General features: G+C 40.9%; 1 protein-coding gene across 1 annotated transcript in view; it reads right to left on the bottom strand.

Annotated features, from left to right (window-relative positions):
* The window catches only part of ADAMTS16 (ADAM metallopeptidase with thrombospondin type 1 motif 16), a 132,508-nt gene that overhangs the window by 88,070 nt on the left and 22,771 nt on the right, over positions 1-21,667 (bottom strand). The window contains exon 4 of the mRNA XM_019743385.3: positions 1,597-1,879. Coding sequence (XP_019598944.3) covers positions 1,597-1,879 — 283 coding nt within the window. The remainder of the gene's footprint in view (positions 1-1,596; positions 1,880-21,667) is intronic.

The raw sequence follows: 21,667 nt of genomic DNA, 5'->3' as shown, positions 1-21,667 counted from the left end.
TGTACATATTATCAGTCTTTTTCAAATAACTGCCTCTCACCAACCAACCCCACTACAGACATTCTAAAATACCTGTCAAGACAACATACTTGTACACACACACACACACACACACACACACACACACACACACAGCTGCACACGCAGCCACAGCAAACAGAATGCATTTACTACCTTGCATGCACAGCTGTGCCTTAGCTGCCAGTGGCCTGAATGACTCTGATCACCTCCAGATAAGAATGAAAGGGTCCCATTCGCTTCAGAATGGTCACAACAGCTGGGTTTTCTCAGGACCTGTGACCACATTTGTTCTAAACCCTGGCCTGTGGGGAGGTGAGATAACCCTGCTCACCTCTCCTGTCTGGATCAGGTTTTCCTCCCGGATACATGAAATGTGTTCTGCACTGATCACACCCAGCCATGACCCTGCCAACAGGCATTCTGGCTCTGACCTTGTCCATGGTTTGCCCCTGACCCTACCTGGCCCACTCCCCTGCCACCTTCCCCTCTGCCTCTCCCGTCAATGTGGCCCCAGGCAGCGTCGCTGAGAAGTACACCCTGTTCTAATACCCACTCAACCTGCCCTCCCCGACTTCCTCAGACTCCTGGTCACCTCCCTTTGTTCTCAATTGCATCCTTCATGCTGCTTCCCTTAAGTGAAACGGAGCCCACTGACTAAGTCGATAATTTGGCTTTGAGTGTTTCTGTTTGAATGTAGCGCAGTCCATTTGCATGTAGCACAGGATTTTAATTTATTGGAAGATATGAGTTCAGATGACACACAGATGCTGGCAGTTTAATGGTACCTATTCTTTCCCTGTAGGTGCCACGTGATTATGAGTCATTCACTCCATTCCACAATACTTACCTGTACACACACACCTCTATTTTAGGATCCTGGCTATAGCAGCCCAGGAAACCAAAGAACAGACAAAGGTGAAGGTGGGCACAGATGAGCTCCTGGGGGAAGGGTTAATGGAGTGATGCCTGAGGGGAAAGCTGGAGGAAATGAGGGACATTCCAGAACACATGGACTCCTATTCCTGAATTTGTGAGAGGTTCTTACATAAGATGTAAATAACATGTCACCTCCTAAATGTTTGTGACAAAAAAAAAAAAAAAAAAAAGACTTCGATAAAGCCTTGGTTGAGAAATAGTAGGTAAATTACATCATGCCTGGTCTGTCTTTCGATGTGGTCGGTCAAGTGTATAAATATGAATAAATTACCTCAGCAGGAAAAGTATGTGGGCTCTAATCAATCTAGACCTCAAAAATATAGAATTACTGAGGAGACATGCCAGGGTTCTTTTGAAGACATTCTGTATTTCTCAGCTGTGTGTCACTTAATCTGCCCAGGAAACAACTCTAAAAAAAAAGCACCAAAAAACCCAGAAATATTTCCCATTATCTATCTATCTACCATGAAGACAGGTTTTGTACTGAACACACAGATAATGGGCTCACTTTAAGCTTAGCAAGTAGTCAGTAAATGTCACCTCAGGGACAGACACACTTTGAAGAAAATTCAGAATGTTCCACTGACTTATGGAAATATCAGAAGGGTTAAATACATAAAGAGAATCGCCCTTACATACATTTCTTGCGTCTTCCACAGAAATGCTGCTTTGGTGGGTGCCTGAGGTGAGAGCCGCCGGGTAGGGGTTGATTCTCCTGGTAGAAGAGGTGGCGTTTTTCCAGCTCCCGATGCCTCTGGACCATGGTTCCCTGGAGCCCCCTCTGAGACCGTGGTTCTGCAGACCGCTTGTACAGGATGTGGGAGGCAGGCCCGCCCCCAGCAGAGGTGTTGAGTGTCCCTGCTAGGTGTGGAGGAAGTGGCTTTAAGAAGTAATCTGCTTCTTGTGTTCTTATCATGCCTGACTGGAGAAACAGGGAGGAAGAAGGAAAACACAATTGTATTTCCAACTGGAGACATGACCAGCTCTCCAAGCATTACTTTCTTATTTTATTTTTTTCTACTTTTATGTTGTAAATATTTTTATTAAAAATAGAGTTAGCATACACTATTATATTAGTTTCAGGTGTACACAAGAGTTATTCAACATTTATACACCTAAAGAAGTGATTTTTTATTGTTTGTTTACAAGCACGCTGAGCCCTCCCGTGAGAGCACGTGTTCAAGGGTTCACACCTGGGCTGAATTTATGAGAGGGAAAGACCTGTTTCTGTGCTCTTTCCATCCACACCCTTGCAGCACCGTGGGTCGGGCATTCCATGACTGTACTCCAGCAACAGAGAGAGATCACACACTATACTAACGTCAGTTAATTTAAACCCAATAATAGACAAACCACACATATGCAAACCTAGATTATTAGTACAGCTGTGTGTTTACAAACAAGTAAAGTAAAAAGATGAAATCACAGTCCTAACAGAGTAATTTGCAAAACTCTTTACTCTTGAGTATAATATATATATATATATTTCTATAAAAGTATAATTTAACAAAATTAATCCATAAGCATAAAATAATTTCTTAGGGAATCAGGAAGGTCTTTCTAAGCAAAATATTAAGAAAAGAGGAAAGAACTGACATTATGAAAACACTAGAAATGTCTATACAGTATTACAAACATGTAGTATAAAAACACTAAAAATGTCTTAAAGAAAATAAAATTGGGAGACTACTCTGTGCCTTTTAGAGTGATGAATACTTTTAACGCTTGACAGTAACAATTGTTGAAGGACATGGGAACAAACAGGCCACGTGACATGCTTGAAAGTATGAACTGGGGCCAGGCCCAGGAAGCAGGTCCCATAGCTACCGACACTGAAAATGTACAACTCAATCATAGGAATTTAACTTTCAGAATTCCTCTTGTAGGCACTTCTCCAATATTGATAAACACGTATGAACGTATAATATGTTGCAGCATTGTGAGCAGTAGCAAAAAAGTACAAATGAAACAAAAAAAATAGTAAAAACGAGAAATAATTTAAATGTTTACCCATTAATTCAAGGTAATTTTTAAAAAAAGTACATTTATATATTTGGAGAATACATACCATTGAAAAAAAGATGAGATAATTCTGTACTGACGATAATCATAATTAAACATTTTTTGCTTGAGTTCCTGAGACCGTGGCCAATATATTCTATATAATACCTAATTTATCACAGCGATTCTATGATGTGAGGGTAACCATTACCCTCTTGTTCAGGAGGAAGTAGATAGGTAGAGTGATTAACATTTTCAAGGTCAATCATAAGGTCACCTGACGAGGAAATATAGTGTAAAGATTTGAACAAAATCAGGATAAATTCAGAACCTGTAAGTTTAAGGTTTACACTGGAGGGTTTCCAAAGGGTATTAAATGTTTTAAAAATATATAATAAAGTATATAGCGTGGTCCCAATTGTGCTCATTTTAAAAAGCATGCATCTGCACTTAGGGACTTTTCCTGGAAAGGCTGATGAAAACTTATTGATGGTGGTTATCTCAGGGAGAGGAAGCTGAGGAGGAGGGCTCCAAGAGGGGAATTCCACTTTCATTTTTATATCTTTCTGTACTATTCAAGTTTTAAAATTGTGTGCACCCTTACTTAGGGAAAAAAAAAAAAATACCAGTCAGTGGCACTCCTGCATCACGGAATTACAGGTGAATTGTTAAAGTCCTTACAGATGTGACTAAATGTTGCCCTCCTTTCAGAATACAAGGAATCACTCCTAAAGAAATGTCATGGCATCATGTAGAACTCTCCAATACTCAACTACTGGAATTACAATTGTGCTGATATTTACCAAGTTATTTTGACAGTTTAGTACATGGAGCGAGGCACTTACTAGGGGCTCAGAGACGCTGACACCCAGGTGCCTGTTCAAATGTGCCTCTGATTTCGGAGCCCCTGTCTGATTCTCATTGGGGTCGATGCTTAGGGTACCTCATTGCCACTGAATGAAGTTCCAAGTCAAGCTGGGTTGTCTGTCTGAGTGAGTGGTTGTACGGGGTACAATGGCAGGCATGGAGAAGTACTTCTTAGACCTTGGGAAAGGGGCAAATACAAGTCTTGGGAACAGAAGGGTTGGAGTGGGTGATATAAAAGAAGGGAGACCAGGCTTATCCTACATTTAGAGATTAAGCACTGGCCCCAGTGTTCCTGCTGGTGGAGTAGAGATAAACTTGGTAAATTATTAATGAAGCCATCAGCTCCATAGGGGGCAGACCTCCTGGGGCCCAAATGCCACCTCCCAGTGGAGTGAAATTCTTGGGACGCAAGCTGTGGATCCCAGTGGGGGAGGCAGCCGCTCACACCTGCTCCACACCAGTGACTGTGGAATCTTTCTGACAGTCCAGAACTCTACCAACTAAACTAGAATGTGATGCTTTAATGTCTGCAGTTCTATCAAGGAACAGCCAAATGTAATTAAATAATAGCTAAAGCCAGTTGGGTTTCATCCTTTTGGCATTTCAGCTAACCCAGGAGTAGCATGACCCATCGTCAATATGTTCAACCTTGTGTAATCACATGAAGCAAAGAGGTTTTCCCCACTATTGAAAGCAGTTTAAGTATTAAATGAAAAAAAATCATTTTTGCTTAAAAAACAAAACAAAAAACTTATCTGATACATAAACAATTCCTTGCTTAGAATCCCATCACCAACCCTTGGTTCTCTAGAGTGGATGTTATGTAGCATCTCTTGTGCAAGCCCAAGAGAGGGGTCAGGTGAGACAGACACCCAGCACTTACCATCCAATTCTATATTATCATTTGTGTGACCTTGGGGGATTTACTCAGCCTCTCTGTGCCGTTTTGTCTCCTAGACGGTGGACAGAAGGATAGCTACTTGCCATGAATTTGTAGCACTTAATAATATATTTTAAACACATGACCTACAGCAAACATGCAAAGGAGCGATGCTGAATTAATGAAACACTGAGTGTAAAATATCTTACCTCACTCAGATAATTCCGAGGACTTGGGGGGATTTTCACTGTACAGTAGGAGACCCCGCTGAACACAAACGTTCGCGTACACTAACACCACAATCGCCCCAAACACATCTTTGCTTCTGGCCTGATGCCTTACTTTTTACACTCTTTCTGGCTTCCTCGCCTAAAACACTTTTTTCTGTGATAGCTGCTCCAGCCTCAAAACCATCCCTGCTTTACCCCGGGTTCAAGGCTACATTCTGGGTGGCCGAGGCTGAGAGGACCAGATCCTCAGGCAAGAGTGACTAGTTGCAGCTGGTGAGTTTTCATTAACAGAGTCAGTCATTGCACTTGTTTCCTGTATAATTTAGTATGAGTTACAATCTTCTATATTTAAACCACCCCCAATTTCATTAAATACACAGAACGTAATAACTAGTAAGACATATTTGGGTATTCCTTGATAATCAACAGAACATGAAAAATACAAAAAGTTTACTCCATTATCTTGCTGTATTAGTTTGAGAGTTTATTTAAAAGATTAGGGTAATCATGGAAGATTGATGTTTTCTTCTTATCAAAGTTTTTCTTTGCTGAATCAAGAATATTTATTTGGAAACTCATAAAATCCCTAGTGTACAGCTGCCCACAGTTACCACTGGGATGTCAGCTGGGTGGATTATTAACCAGGCTGCAGAAAAGCAAATATCCTCCAGGCTTTACAAGGAGCTCTCCTGGGCACTGCATCTCTCACGGCCAATTCTGTAAATCATTTGACATTGGGAAGCCCACCAAACACTGATGTAACATTTATAAAGCAGGAAAGAATGCGTGCCATGTTGGTGCTGAGAAAATGCTGTTTTATGAACAATGTAAGTAAAAGACAATGTTGAATATTGAAAGCAGGATGTTTTCTGTATTATATGTGTTGTTATTCAAAATTTGAAAGTTGGTAGATTTCTATTAATGTATATTTATTTATAGAAGCTGTCCATAAAAGTTGCATGAATCAAAAAATAAATGGAAACTGGGGAGAAATGCATGAATGTGCAACCACTGAGCCTGTTTCTCCTGCAGTATAAGAGATCCCCACTGAACTGGTACCAAGCTTGTCTCAGATAACACCATGAGCTCTGTGCAAGACAGCTGGCTATCACTCAACACAGTGAAACCACAATCAGGCTCATTAAGAGGAAGAGGCGTTTACATTTCCTTTTCATTTCATTTTTACTCTCCTCCTTCATCTTTTCTCCAAAAGCATGATTTGTGTTGGGAATAGTCTACTCATTCTCCTTAGTGATGTCTCAGAAACACAAGGCAGTTTCAACATTCACTGAACTTGTATAATCTGCTTGTTATTTCCTTATAACTTCAAGGTCACATGTGAATCTGGTCCAAGGCCAGTGTATCGCTCGCCAAGTGTCCAAGATCTCAGTAAGTTTTGGCTTCATGTTTATTTGTGATGCTTCGAAATTCAAAACTCAGCCAAAATCTTCTAAGAAACGAAACAGCCCCAAAGGTCACTTCTTTGTCCAGGAGGTCTTACATCTCATTCCTGTCCCCCCTGTCCCTGGCTCAGGCATGGGGTGTCCTCTATCCTCTTGCCTTCAAGGACAATTGGGGATGGTGTGCTGATCACAGGAATCACCCCTCATCCCGAACTAATATCCGTCAAGGCTTTGGAATCCAGTCATCTGCTCAGCTCTAAACTTGGTCACTTTCTATTGCTCATCTACAGTTTCAAAAGGCTACCATTTGACATTTGACACTTGGGTTAAGGTTTCTGGTTAGAGTTAAACGCCATAAATCTTGTCATTACGGCATCATTCAAATTATTAGACTCCACCAAAGAGGACTTAGCCCAGGTTTCTCACAAACCCCAGTTCCTACCACAGGGCTGTCAGGTCACATCTGCCACATCTGAACACTTGATGGCACCTGGGAGGGAGGAAGGGAAAGATGTGGGCTGGAGGCAAGAGCAGAGGACTGTGGGAGTTGGCTGGAGGCCCACTGGAGAGCTGGCACAGAAGGGTGTGTGTGCCAAGGAGCAGACTTTTTCTGTGCCTTTCTGCATTTGCATGACTCAAACAAATTCAGCCTCTGTGTTGAATTCTATCGGGATCTTGTGACCTGGTCAACTTGGGTCAGTGTAACAACTAGCAGAGAAGAGTAAGTGTGACTTGGGGGAAGTGCCAGTATCTTCCTTCGGCCCACACACACCATCACGGGAGGATGCCATGTAGCTGAGTGTACCTGATGTTTTACAGATCCGGCTTTGGGGACATTTTACGGCAGGAGGAAGCAGATGCGTAATTTGAGAGTATCACAATTAAGTGATACACTAGAGTTTTCCCTACCTGTTACAAATGATTACTGACAGTGAATTCATTCAGAAACATTCTGGAATCTTCATATTTCTTGTCTGCTGTTAGAAGCAGCGGTTCTTCTGTCTCAAAATGTCATAGCTCAGCATAATAATCTCACGATCCACGCAGTTTGTCGCAAATGGCACTATTTTATCTTTTCTTATGGCAGAGTAGTATTCCATTGTGTATGTATACCACATCTTCCTTATCCAATCATCTATCAAAAGATACTTTGGTTGTTTCCATGTATTATGCTAAGCAAAATGAGTCACGCAGAAAAAGTCGAGAACCATATGATTTCACTGATATGTGGGATATAAAACTGAAAGCAACAAAGGAACAAGACAAGCAAATAAACAAAAACTCATAGACACAGACAACAGTTTAGTGGTTACCAGAAGGTAGGTAGGGAAGGGGGTGGTAGATGAGGGTAAACGGAATCAAATATATGGTGATTGAAGAACGGACTCTGGGCGGTGAACCCACAATGTGATATATAGATGATGTAATACAGAATTGCACACTTGAAACCCATGTAATTTTACTAACCATTGTCATCTCGATACATTTTAATTTTAAAAAGTGTCATAGCTGAAGCTTCAAGGGTACAACACTGTGAATGTCCAGCTTTTACAGCACTTGTCTTTAAAATCTGAAGAGCTCTCCTATTTTTGTTTGTTATACCAATTTAATTCACTTGAACTTTAAATCATCAGTATATCTCGCCTCACTCTATGATCTCATCCTAATGGTGACATAACTTAAGAATGGAGCTTAGATTAAAATGGTACTTGTGACTGACTCCCAGTAGCACGCCTGCCTGAAGAATGAACCTAGAGGGAAAGGTGACCCTCTGTAGCAGGTAAAGCCTCACCCACACTCTCATTTCTTGAGCACAGCAGGACCCAGGAGCACTGCTCTCCTCACCCCTCCTAGTTCCTGTTCAGTGACAGAATAACTTATCTGTGAGTCTGAAATCAAAACCGGACAAGCATAGTACAGCCCTTTAGTCTCAGGGATAGCCTCTCCAGTTGGAAGCTCCTATACTCAATGGATCTTGATTGTAGGATAAGCTTAGCTGCCAGGTGAGCAGCACAGGTGAGCAGCTGTCAGAGATGGGTTTCTGCCAGGGATATAGCACCTCCTGCAACTCAATGTATAGGTCTAAATTGAGGTCCAGTTTTAGAAAAGCCACTCACATGCACAAATATTCCACTTTCTTCAAATATGATTTTATCAGTAATGAAAAAGGGAGATATAGGTCTACCACCTGAGTTACACTTTCTGTTCACATTTTACAATTTATTCAGAATATATGAGGTATAGAAAAGGGAAAGGGAAAGAAAAAAGGTTAGGAAAAAGGGAGCTATGTATTGGAGTACCTCAAGACCCAGCGTTCTTTATTGGCTCTCAGGTGGCTTATGCATTAACATTTACTGTGTATAATACACACACACACACACACACACACACACACACACACACACACGGTATGATAAAAAAATATGGTGAATATTTAAATTAAAAAGAAAATATTACTGTAAAAGACACGTTGCCATTCATCCCCCTCAAAATACTCCCCCTCGCTTCAAACACACTTATCCCATCATTCTCGCCACTTTCTGAAGCAGCTCTGGAAGTCCTCTTTCGTGAGTGTCTTTACCTCATCTGCCATCGTGGCAATGCTCTGTGTCACACATCACTTCTGGTACGGCAATTTCTGTCACACAAAAGCATTATGTTGTGTCCTCATCCACCTTATTCACCAGATTTGGCACAGTGTGACTTCTGGCTCTTCCCCAAAGTCAGAATGATTCAGGACATGGAGGCAGCCACGACACCACAACTAAAGACACTCATGAAATAGGACTTCCAGAACTGCTTCAGAAGGTGGCAAGAACAATGGGATAAGTGTGTTTGAAGTGAAAGGGAGTATCCTGGGGGGGGGGGGGGGGAGATTAATAGCAATATGTCTTTTACTGTAATAATTTTTTTTATTTAAGCATTCACCATATTTCTCTCTCCCTCTTGCTTTCTCTCCATCTCTCTCTCTCTCTCTCTCTCTCTCTCTCTATATATATATATATATATAGTATTAAAAATAAAGAAAATAAACAATCTAAACATTAACTCAAAACATTTTTTAAAATGCAAGGAATGACCACCTAGAAACCAGAAACAAAGTGTTACAAATAAATTCAGAATAACTGAATCAGTAAACAGTAAAACAATGTGATTATCAAACCAAAGCAGTCTAGTAAATCCAAGATCTGGTGTTTAGCCCAAAATGGCAGCTCATAAAAATGCAAAAAGTAAAGAACACAGATAATATAATGGGACATGGCAAATATTTTATATATATATATATATATATATATATATATATATATATATATATATATATAAATATATATATATATATATTTATATATTTATATAGTTACTTTTTCTTGGGGACCATCTACGTGACAGGTAATGTGCTAGGTGATTTGCTGTCTTTATTACTCCTATACTAATAACAAACATGAAATGAGAATTAGCATTCCCATTTAAAAGAAAAAAAATATTAAATGCAGAAATTTGTCCAACTTTGTAGAGCTAGCTAGATGGAGTAGCTAAGATTAAAATCCAGTCGAATGACTCCAATAGACAGGCCTTTCCCAGCACCCCCTGTTGCCTCTCTACTACTGTCATTGTTATGCTCCTGTGGCCATGCATCACTGAAGAATAACACCAATCATTGTGGTAGTTGAGAATAAACTTGAATTAGTTGCAGATGTGTAGTGCAAACTCCAGGACAACCACTAAAATAAAGTTAAAAAAAAAAAAAGTATAACTGATGTTCTAAACAAAGACAGAATGTCGAATTATCTAAAATGTTCAATTAAAAGCACGCATGGCAGAAAAAGAGAGGAAGGCAAAAATAGGAACAAAGAACAGAGGCAGCAAATACAAAACAGTAATATGGTGGATATCAATTGAACTACATCAATAATTACTTTGAGTGTCAGTGGTCTAAATGCACCAATTAAAAGACAGAGATTGTTACAGTAGACAAAAAACAAGACCCAACTATATGTTGTCTGCAAGAAACTCACTTTAAATATAAAGACACATATACAGGTATATTAAAAGTAAATGGATGGACAAATACAGCATGGTAACTCTAATCAAAAGAAAACAAGAGTAGCTATTTTAATTTCAGACAGAGCAGCCTCAAAGTAAGGACAGTCATCAGGGACAAATTAAAGACAGTACATAATGATAAAGGGGACAACTCTCCAAGAAGATATAAAAATATTAACATGTATGCCCTCACCACAGAGCATCAAACTAGTGTCACGAAAACTGATAGGCCTGCAAGGAGAAATAAATGAATCCAGTATCATAGGTGAGGACTTCAATACTCTCACCTCAGAAATGGACAGACCCAAAAGGCAGAACAATCAGTAAGGGCAGAGTTGAGCTTAACTGCACCATCCACCAACTGGACATAATTGACATCTACATAGACTACTTCACTTCACAACAGCGAAACAGACATTTTTCTCATGCTCACACGGAATGTTCATCAAGATATCCCACCTTCCAGTCCATAAAACATACCTCAACAATTTTTAAGAGAATAGAAATCATACAGTATCTGCTCTCACACCACAATAAAATTAAACTAGAAATCAACAAAAAGATAACTGGAAAATCCCTGAATATGTGGAGATTAAACAACATACTTCTAAATAACACATGAGTCAAAGAAGAAATCTCAAGAGAAATTTAAAAATGTTTTGAACAAAATTAAAATGAAAACACAACTTATTAAAATGTGTGGAATAGCACATATAGAGGACTTTATAGTATTGAATGCCTATATTAGGAAAAAAGAAAGATCTAAAATCAATAATCTAAGTCCCCACCTTTGGAAACTAGAAAAAGAAGATCAAATTAAATTCAAGTAAGCAGAAGAAAAGAATAAGAACTAGCGCAGATGACTTTTTTGTTTTTTGTTTTTTGTTTTTTTTTTAATGCCATTGGGATTTTGATGGGGATTGCATTACATCTGTATATTGCTTTGGATGATACAGCCATTTTAACTATGTTAATTATTCCAATCCATGAATACAGACTGTCTCTCCATTTCTTTGTGTCTTCTTTAATTTCTTTTAAAAATGTCTTCTAGTGTTCACTGTATAGGTCTTTCACATCCTTGGTTAAGGTTATTCCTAGGTATTTTATTTTTTTGTTGCAATTGCAAAATGAATTGTTTTTTACTTCTTTTTTCTAATATTTTATTGTTAGCATATAGGAATGCAATGAATTTTTGTATGTTGATTTTGTAGCTGGCAACTTTACTGTATTTGTTTGATGGATCTTGAGATTATCATGCTAAGCAAAATAAGTCAGACAGAAAAAATCAAGACCCATATGATTTCACTGATATATGGGATATAAAACTGGAAGCAACAAAGGAACAAGACAATCAAATAAAGAAACAAAAACTCATAGACACAGACAATAGTTTAGTGGTTACCAGAGGGTAAGAAGGGAGAAGGGCTGGTAGATGAGAGTAAATAGGATAAATATATGGTGATTGAAAGAGAACTGACTCTGGGTAGCGAACACATAATGTGACGTACAGATGATGTGTTACAGAATTATAAACCTGAACCATATGCAACTTTACTAACCATTGTCACCCCAATAAACTTAAAAATAAAAGATGTTTACATGAAAAACAATAGCACAGAAATCAATGAAACTGCAAACAGAAAATCAAAAGAGAAAATCAAAGAAACCAAAAGCTGGTTCTTTAAAAAAGGTGAGATGTGCTCATGCTGCATTTAGAGATATTTGAAGTCCTGAATTCTTTCCTTATTAAAAACAAAGAAAATAAACAATCTAAACATTAAGTCAAAACATTTTTAAAAATGCAATGAATGACCACCTAGAAACCAGAAAGTGTTACAAATAAATTCAGAATAAATGAATCAGTAAACAGTAAAACTATATGATTATTAAACCAAAGCAGTCTAGTAAATCCAAGATCTGGTGTTTAGACCAAAATGGGCACAGCTCATAAAAATGCAAAAAGTAAAGAACACAGATAATATAATGGGACATGGCAAATATTTATAATGGGAAATCAAACTTCTCTTGGAGATGAAACATCATTGCCATATTTATTCTTATTTTTCATGTGAATTTGTTGTTCTAGCTTTTGAAACTTGTGACGTCTTTCAGGCCAATCTATTGCAAGGATTTAAGCTTCTGTTAGAGGAAACCTTCTACACATGTGCTGTACAATATGGTGGCCTCTGAATTTTAATTAAAATTGAAGAAAATTAAGTGTTCAGTCCTCCAATTGTATAAATGTCATTATACATGGTTATTCAAATCAAGTTTAAATAAATTAAAATCAAATAAAGCTAAAAAATTAGGCTTTCAATTGCTCAAAAGCCACATGTGACCACTGGCTGCCATATTGGACAGTGCAAATATTCTATCATGGCACAATGTTTTATTGGAGAGCACTGATCTAGAACAACCAGTCATTGACAAATCTTTGGGAACTTACCTCTTAAGACTAGTTTGCTACATAAATGAGAGGTTGCTATAGTATTTCTCTATAATAAATAGTACATATCACATAATTAGAAACAATGATGTAATCACATCCACTAACATATTTATAAAATTGTCCCCGCTGATTATTCAGAACATATTATCCTAGATTAATTGCTTAGATTTATTTTGGTTGACACAGAATATCTGAACTAAGAACAACAGAAACTTAAATTCTCAGATCCTGTGTCTGTGTATTCCCAAGCCACAAAGAGAAATATTTAAGCAAACAATAACGTAGCCAAGTCACTGGATATATTTCTGCTACCTCATGTAATCCAAATTACATGGATTGTACATTGTAATGGATTGCTTTACTGAAATGTGTAACATTTAGACATTCATTTTATTCCATATGGTAGAAATCCATAGTCCTTCTCATCCAAGGAGTGTGCATTTAAGTTTGTTCACTCATTTACTCTAATTCATTAATTAACAACTATTCATCTGTTGCCTATTAAAAGCCAGGCACTCTTCTAGGCAATACAGATAAAACAATGAAAAAAAATAGACAAATATAGCTGTGCTCTTGAAGGTTAAATTCCATTGTGGGTAGGGGAGGGGGGGACAGATAATAAATTTGCCACCCTCCCCTCTTCTTAAATCATAAAAAGTTAAAAGGCAATGTGTCAATTCTTCTCAACTTGATCTATAGATTCAGTGCATTCCTAATCAAAATTTCAGTAAATTATTTTGTGGATATCAGCATATTGTATTGATTCTAAAATCTATACGGAGAGGCAAACAATGCAGAACAGCCAACTCAGTACTGAAAGAGAAGAACAAAGTTTTAGGATTGACACTCAAGACTTAATATAAAACTATAGTAATCAAAACAGTGTGGTCCTACATAAAGAACAGAAAAATAAGTCAGTGGAACAGAATAGAAAGCCCAGAAATAGATGCACGCAAATATAATTAACTGATCTTGGGCAATACAATGGAGAAAAGATAGTATTTCCAACAAATGGTGCTGGAACAACTGGACATCTGCATGCAAAAAAGAAATGAATCTAGACACACACTTTGCATTCTTCACAAAACTTAACTCAAATTAGATCAAAGACCTAAATATAAAATTCCAAACTATAAAACTCCTCAAAGATAACATAAGAAAATATATAAATGACCTTGGTTTTGACAATGACTTTAATTTAAAATTTTTTTATTAAAGTATAGTTGACATACACTATTAGATTAGTTTCAGATATACTACATAGTGATTTTGCACTTAAATACCTTACAATGTGCTCATCATGGTAAGTCTATTAACCATCTGTCACCATACAAATTGTGACGACATTGACTACCTCCCCTGTGCTGTGCATTATAACATTGACTCATTAGATACAATACCAAAGGCACAATCCATGAAACACATAGTTTAAAATTTCTGCTCTATGAAAGACACTGTCAAGAGAACCTAAAGACAAACCATTGACTGGGACACAATGTTTGCAAAAGTGAGATCAGATAAAGGACTGTTATACAAAATACACCAAGAACACTTAAAACTCAACAATAGGAAAACAAATAATTCAATTTGAAAAAAATGGGCCAAAGACCTTAATAGACATCTCAGAAGATATACGTAAAGAAGATATACGGAAGTCAAATAGACCCATGAAAAGATGCTCCACATCATATGTAAGCAAGGAAATGCAAAATACACAATGAGATACTGCTACACATGTACTGGAGTGGCCAGACTGATGACATCAAACACTGCCTGGGTGTGCAACCACAGGAACTCTTGTTATTCCTGGTGGGAATCCAAAATGGGCAGCCACTATGGAAGACAGGTTGGTGGTTTCTTACAAAGACTACACAAACTGTAGAAATGATCCCTGAAAGTACAGGATTATTGGGGTTAACACTTTAAATGTCTAATCACTATGTTATTTTGTACACCTGAAATTAATTTAAAAAAATAACTAAACAAACTCTTACTATGAGACCCAGAAATCGCATTCCTTCGTACTTGCTCAAAGGAGCTGAAAACTTTGTATCTACACCAAAAACCTGCACATGGATATTTAAAGCAGCTTCATAATTGCCAGGACTTGGGAGGCAACCGAGATGTCCTTCAGTAAGTGATGGATAAATAAACTGTGGTCCATGCAGCCAATGGAATGTTATTCAACAGAAAAGACAGAGAGAGAGAGAGAGAGAGAGAAAGAGAGAGAGAGAGAGAGAGAGAGAGAGAGAGAGAGAGAGAGAGAGAGAGAGAGAGGAAGATATAAAGATACGGAGGAATTTTAAATGAGCATTACTCTGTGAAAGAAACCAATCTGAAAAGGCTACATCCTGTATGATTTCAACTCTATGGCATTCTGGAAAAGGCAAAACTGTAGAGACAGTAAAAAGTAACCAACAGTGGTTACTAGGGATTAGTGGGGAGGGAGAGATGAACAGATGGAGCACAGAGGATCTTTAGGGCAGTGAACCTATTCTGTTTGATACCATAATGATGGATACATGTCATTATACATTTGTCCAAACCCATAGAATGTATAACACCAAGAGTGAACCACAACGTCAACTATGGACTCTGGGTAATTATGATGTCAATGTCGGTTCATCAATTGTAACAAATGTACCACTCTGGTGGGGAAGCTGATAATGGGGGAGGCGGTGCATGTGTGGGGGCGGGAGGTGTATGGGAAATCTCTGTATCTTCTTCTTAATTTTGCTGTGAACCTAAAACAGAGCTACCTAAAACTAAAGGTCATTAAAAAAAAGAAGAAGAAGAAGAAGAAAGAAAAGAAATCAGGATGAAAAAGGACATAAGAAGTGCAGAGAAAGGGAATTTCAATTTTAGCTAGGGTAGCCAGGCAGACCTCCTTGAGAAGGTGGCCTTCCAGCAAAGCCCTAAATGACATGAGGAGCTGGCCCCGAGGATACCAGAGGGAAGGCCCAACATGGCAGCAGCTAATGTTGTATTATCTGCAGAATACCCACGTGTGAGAGACACACCAAATATTTCTTCTTCTTATTATTATTATTACGATGTGTCATGCGGGAGACCCTGCTCACTGAGCCATGTGTCGTGCAGGGTGTCATGCGGGGTCTCTGCTCCCGCTCCCCACATAAGAATGCAGGATATGGTGAGGCCAAAAAGGAACACCCATGGAGCCATAGATGGGGGAGTCATACCACTATATTCTGGCTGGCGGCATCCACCTCTCTGCAATCCGCTCTTGCTAGCTCAGCCACCATCTTCTTGCTAGCCCCCATTTTTTTGCTAGCGTAGCCACAGCAGTTATATTAGTGGCCAATGGCTCACTGGTTACAGCTGACGGCCAACTAGCGACAGCTGATGGCCATGCAATCACAGTTGATGGCCATTTACTACCTGAGCCAGTACCTGTCTATGTGAGGCCGAGAGCCTGGAAAGTGCTTTCTGGGGCTCTGTCCCCACACGATGATTATTCAGTAGGGCTTTGTTCAGACTGGATAAACTCTCTTGGAAATTCTCTTCCGGCCCATCAGATAAAGGGGACACGTGAAGCTTCTGGGTTTGTCCCTGCAGCCCGCCTCCATCACTTCCCACAGATGGTTATGCTTACCATCTGCTAATTCCAGTCTTGCTGTCCTTCCAATTTTTTCTTTACTTTTTTTGGGGTAAAAGGAAGCATAAAAGAGGTCAGTTCCAGCTGACAAGCATGTAGTCCACCACTTCAGTGTCCAGACGCCCAGGAACCTCACCCTCTGGCCCGTGTTGGTTTCCCTCCAGCCCCCAACTGTATACCTGCCACCCAACCTGGAGCTCAGAACACATCCGCTGTGCCAGTCACCGCCCCCACTCCCGCAACACCCAGGCTTCCTCCAGCCTCAGGGCCTTTACACCCCAACTCCAACAGGCCTCTAGCGTCCTGGGTCTTTCAATCCTGCAGTTTGGAGGGACAGCATGGGGTGGGGGACTGCTTGTTCTTGTGTTGCTCTTAGTGGGGGGCAGTTATCAGACCTGGCTGTGGGGCCTGACATGTGGTGGCGTGTGGCCAGGGGCGGTCCCGCCCCAGTCCTGCCTCTGCATCTTTTCAGAGGGTGAGCTTGTGTGTGTGTGTGAGTGTGTGTGTCCTAATGCCTAGCTTTGCCAAAAGAGGATAAATATACAGTTATTTCCCAGTGTGACTGTGCAGATTACATACACATACTTCAGAGGTGGCAAACACACACACACACACACACACACACACACACACACACACACACAATGGCAAACAAGGTCACAGTAATATATATATGCATATGTATTTTAAATGAGGGTAGCACATAGGAAGCTACGGAAGGAAGGAAATAAAGTGTGTCCAGGACTCTGTGCAGGTTGGGAAACAAAGACCAAAATGTCGAAGGCAGCGGGAGAGTCTCGGCAGAGCGGGACAGCCATGCCGGGTCCTCATGGCAGAGAATAGGCCATACTCAGGAGGTGGGCAGGCACACATGTTTCTCATTAGAGGCCATGGGTCCCAAGGGTGTTGTCACCTGGGTCTACCAGCCATTGCTGAAATCATCCGTGTTTTCCCACACACACTCAACCCATCCCAGGGCGCGATCCCATGGCACTCTTCCCTCTGGCAGTGGCAGGCTGCCAGCGTGGGACGAATTCTGTAATGAGCTCAGCAAGTTGACACTTAGCTCATGAATCAGCTGTTTTCTCTGTTTAATTCTGCCACTGGCGATATTTCTTTCCCCTCTGGTTTTGGTGTCGATATCTAGTTTCTCATGACAGGGCTCTTTAAGCTGAAGGTTCCAGAATGGTCACATCATGCTCCTGTCAATCATACTACTATCAGTGGCATTCATTACTGGTCACTACCATGGCCCTGCCTCTTTCCCAGGAGCTGGACATCATATTATTATCAATAAGCCTCAGAACAGATTTGCAAGGTACACTTGTGTGAGTAAAGAAACTGAGGCTGGAACACCCCAAATGTCATCGCCTGGGGAAGGGATTAACTACATGTGCTCCCTCTTACAACGGGCTACCGGCTTCCATTCAACAACGAAGGGAGTGAAGAACTGATGGTCATAGATGAATAAAAAAAGTCGTGACGAGTGAAAGAAGCAAGAACAAAAGACCCCACAGTGTGTGATGCCATTTCTACTAAATGCCCAGAGAAGGCCAAGCTGTGCAGGGGGACGCAGAGCGGCAGTAGTTGGTGGGGGCCGGGACCAGGGAGTGAGTGCAGTGGGCTGTAGGCTGGTGGGAGTGGTCTCAATGTGGATTGTGGAGATGGCTGCACAACTATGCATTTACTAAAATGTCACTGAATGTGCACTTACATTGGAGGTTTTGTGATGCACATTACACCTCAGTAAAGCATTTAGAAAGGAAAACAGAGACTCCGGGAACAAGGGCACACCACCAAGACATGGGGCCAGGCCTGCTGCGCTTCCTGCATCCATGCTCTCTGCACCTCGGTGCTTCCTGGGCAAACAGTGGGATGAAGTCATTCGAAGATGAGCCCGTGGGAACCACTGCCTAACACAGCACAGCACAGACACCAAGGCCATTTGAAGGTCAGGTGTCTTGCAAAAGAACACAGAGGCAAACGGTGAAGCCAAGAGGCCACCAGCACCCCTGGGAGTGCGACGGATGCCCAGGCCTCCTTCCCCTGGATACATGCGGAATATTGCAAGACTGAGAAAAATGATCTGTCAGGTTTCATGTCTACCAATGCCACTCTGAAAGGCGATTAAGATTTGAAATCAGTTGTTCACTGTCTCCTCCCCCTGCTGCTGGACTGGGCAACCCGCAAGGGAAGGACCAGGAGTCTTTCACTTGTGCGTTTCCAGCTGTGGGAACAAGGTGGCACTTAATGGACTCTCCCTAAAGAGGGCACCCATAGGTCACGGGTATCGTTTCTGGAGTCTGCCACCCTCTGCATATCCAGCCCTGATTCTCAACACTTTCTGTCCATGAGAACTGTCTGAGCAGCTCCTTGGAATCCATGCTCCTCCCCTCACACCCCCAGATGTTCTGACTCAGCAGATCTAGGGTGGGGAGGGGGTTTGTGACAACAACTTTGTTCAGTAAGAGTCACAGACCCCACACCGAGACACCCCCATGGGAAGGGTCCTGAGGGCAAGGCCCCCACACCCTGTGCTTTTCTGTCAGCTTTCACTTTCCAGCGCTGCGCTCAGCAAGCAGGACAGGCAAGCACCCCCAGTTTTGTCACTGTCGGCCATGTATCGGCTGGCTTGCTAGGACACAATTTGACTAGGCGTGAAGTTTGTTATAATTAAGTTCCCTTATTTTCAAGCAATGAAATAGTGACTTTAGACACCAATATTTTCTGATGGTAAATTAATAAGTACGAAAAGCAATACCAAGTACAAAACTTTCCAGTTTGGCCCAATAATGGCTTTTGTAACATCAGGTGTGGGGATGGTCATTTATACCAGGGCTGTGTGTTCTCCAGGACTTCTGTGAGACATGTGACATTCCAGGCATTTCCTCTAAACATCCGTTACTCTGGATACCAAATTGGGCCATTCACAAACCCCAGCCTCAGTTATATGTATGACTACATATACTGTCATAACCATGTCAGAGTCCCAAGGGAATTATAAAAGTTATGACCTACCCTATTGCCAGGTTGCCACCTCAAACCACACATTACGCAATGCGGCAATGCATATTCAAAATGCTCTTTTTTTTCAGAATGCCTTTTTCATAAACATTTATCAAGAATCTATTAGGCTAATACTCTCTTTTTTTGTCGAAATAAAACAGTGACAACAGTATGGCAAAATGAGTCCATGAGAATGAAGGGGTCTTCCAAACAGCATCATCCCGGGGGACAGCTCACTACTAGGAAACCTGGGCAAGTCCATGACTTCCAGAGGAACAAAAACCAAAACAAATAAGGAAAACAAAAACACAACAAATAATGAAAATAAATCTGGCCTAGGATGGTTCCTTACTGTGACTACTCGCTGGTTTCTCTAAACCACCACGTGGCGGTCAGCTGTCACCTTTGCCTACCAGTGAGGAAAGGATTCGATTTCCACGATGGCTCAGGGAGAACAGCTCCTAATAAGCTTGGCTGGCTTCGTCTTCTCTCCCGTGGCCATAGAAACAACCCAGCAATGCAGACCAAACCCATGGCCCTGAGAGGGACAAACAGCCACTGTCACTCATGCAGACACATCGTTCCATGTTAACTGGATGCTGCTGCTAACTTAGTCTCCTCTGTGACTTATAATTTCAGTTCTCTCGTATGCCAAATGTCCCAAAGGACAGACTGAGGACACATACCCTACCTGTTACATAATTGTCCATGTTCAATAAATAAATGTGTGTGGACTTTGGTCCGAATCTTACAGGAGCCAGTACGTTGTGTAAGAACTTAGCAGACGGTGTCTGGTTCAATCTGATCTTCACACACAGGAGAATATTTTGCATATTTTTTAGAACAGGTTTATCCTCTGAAATTGTTATGTCTAACTCTCTATTTAGGACAAGGAAGCTGAACCTTAGGTGGAGGGAGGGGGACAGCCAACTGCCATAAACACCATATTATCCAGTGACCCATGATGTCCATCAACTCATTCACCCCTAGGATTCTCACCATAAATCATACACATAAACAGTGACCGCAGAAGACTGAGGCCTGGTCAAAGTTACTACCAACACACTGGAGCCTGTGGCCACGGTCCCCGTGTGAACGTTCAAAATCCACATGGCAAGCTCTGCAGAAATGTAAGATGCTGATAGAATGAGTAACATGTAGGTAAGAGCTTGAAACACAGTGGGTGGTCAACAGACAAGAACTTCCCCTGCTCAGGTCATGGAGCTGGTATTTACAGGAAAGCGCTCAGCCCAGTGAAGCTATTCATGCTGAGGTTACCTCCCCCACAAAGAAATCCAACAGACTGAAAAGTTTCTGAAAGGGAGCATTTCGAAATCAGTACATATGAGTATGTGTCTGTGTGTTTTATTGGCAAGAATGATTCCTGACAAGTTATATATTTTCTTCGCAAAAGAAAATGTTCTGGGACTAGTTCCCTCAGTTATTTCCAGGTAAGACATTCATTGCTCTCGGTCTCCCAGCGATGGCTGTGGTCACCACACTCTCTGAAGTTGCCTTCCTGCCAATTCTCCATGTGCATTTTTGATTCAGCCATATGAAAGGACGTAGCACTGTTGGAAACTCTGCTGGCATGTCCAAAAGTAAGGCAGTTTCCACCAGCTGAGAAGTGGGCCGAATTAGGGGGACCAGCCACTACTGTAACTGGAAATTTCTGTAGCCTCCCTTGACTAGTTTCGGATTAAAAAATGCTTTATACATATGTTCTCTGCCTGTCTGTCTGTCTCTCTTTCTGGCCTTTCATCACTAAATTATATAACCACATGAGCTGATAACCATTAGAGCTATAAACATACAGCTATAAAAGTCCCCAATGTTTTCTGGAGGAATCATAGCTTTTTGAGTGAGGCTGTACAGAATTATTGCACCGTTGTTCCCCATCAGGCATCCAAGTGATGAAAAGCACAGGTTTTGTACGTGTAAGTTCTCCGTTTGCTGACAGAATCCAGTGTTGCCCAACCAGTCGATCTGACTGCAAGGATACGGATGAGGAACGTGCCTGGGAGGAGACATGGGGCCGAGTTGAAAGCTCATCATTTGTTCTGAGAGCCAATAGGTGTGGCTTGCAATCCGGGCTCCGTCCCTTGTAAAATGGCAGCTTTTGGCAGGTGACATAATCTATGTGATCCTCAGATTCCTCTTATACACAATGGGAACAGACACTCTTCTTGTGTTGTTAATACAATGAGCTACGAT

This window comes from Rhinolophus sinicus, chromosome 3, assembly GCF_057876585.1.
Source record: "Rhinolophus sinicus isolate RSI-liver-muscle chromosome 3, RSI-T2T, whole genome shotgun sequence".
In the NCBI taxonomy this organism is placed as follows: Eukaryota; Metazoa; Chordata; class Mammalia; order Chiroptera; family Rhinolophidae; genus Rhinolophus; species Rhinolophus sinicus.
The sequence above is the reverse complement of the archived record's forward strand: the minus strand, read 5'-3'. Positions and strand labels throughout refer to the sequence as shown.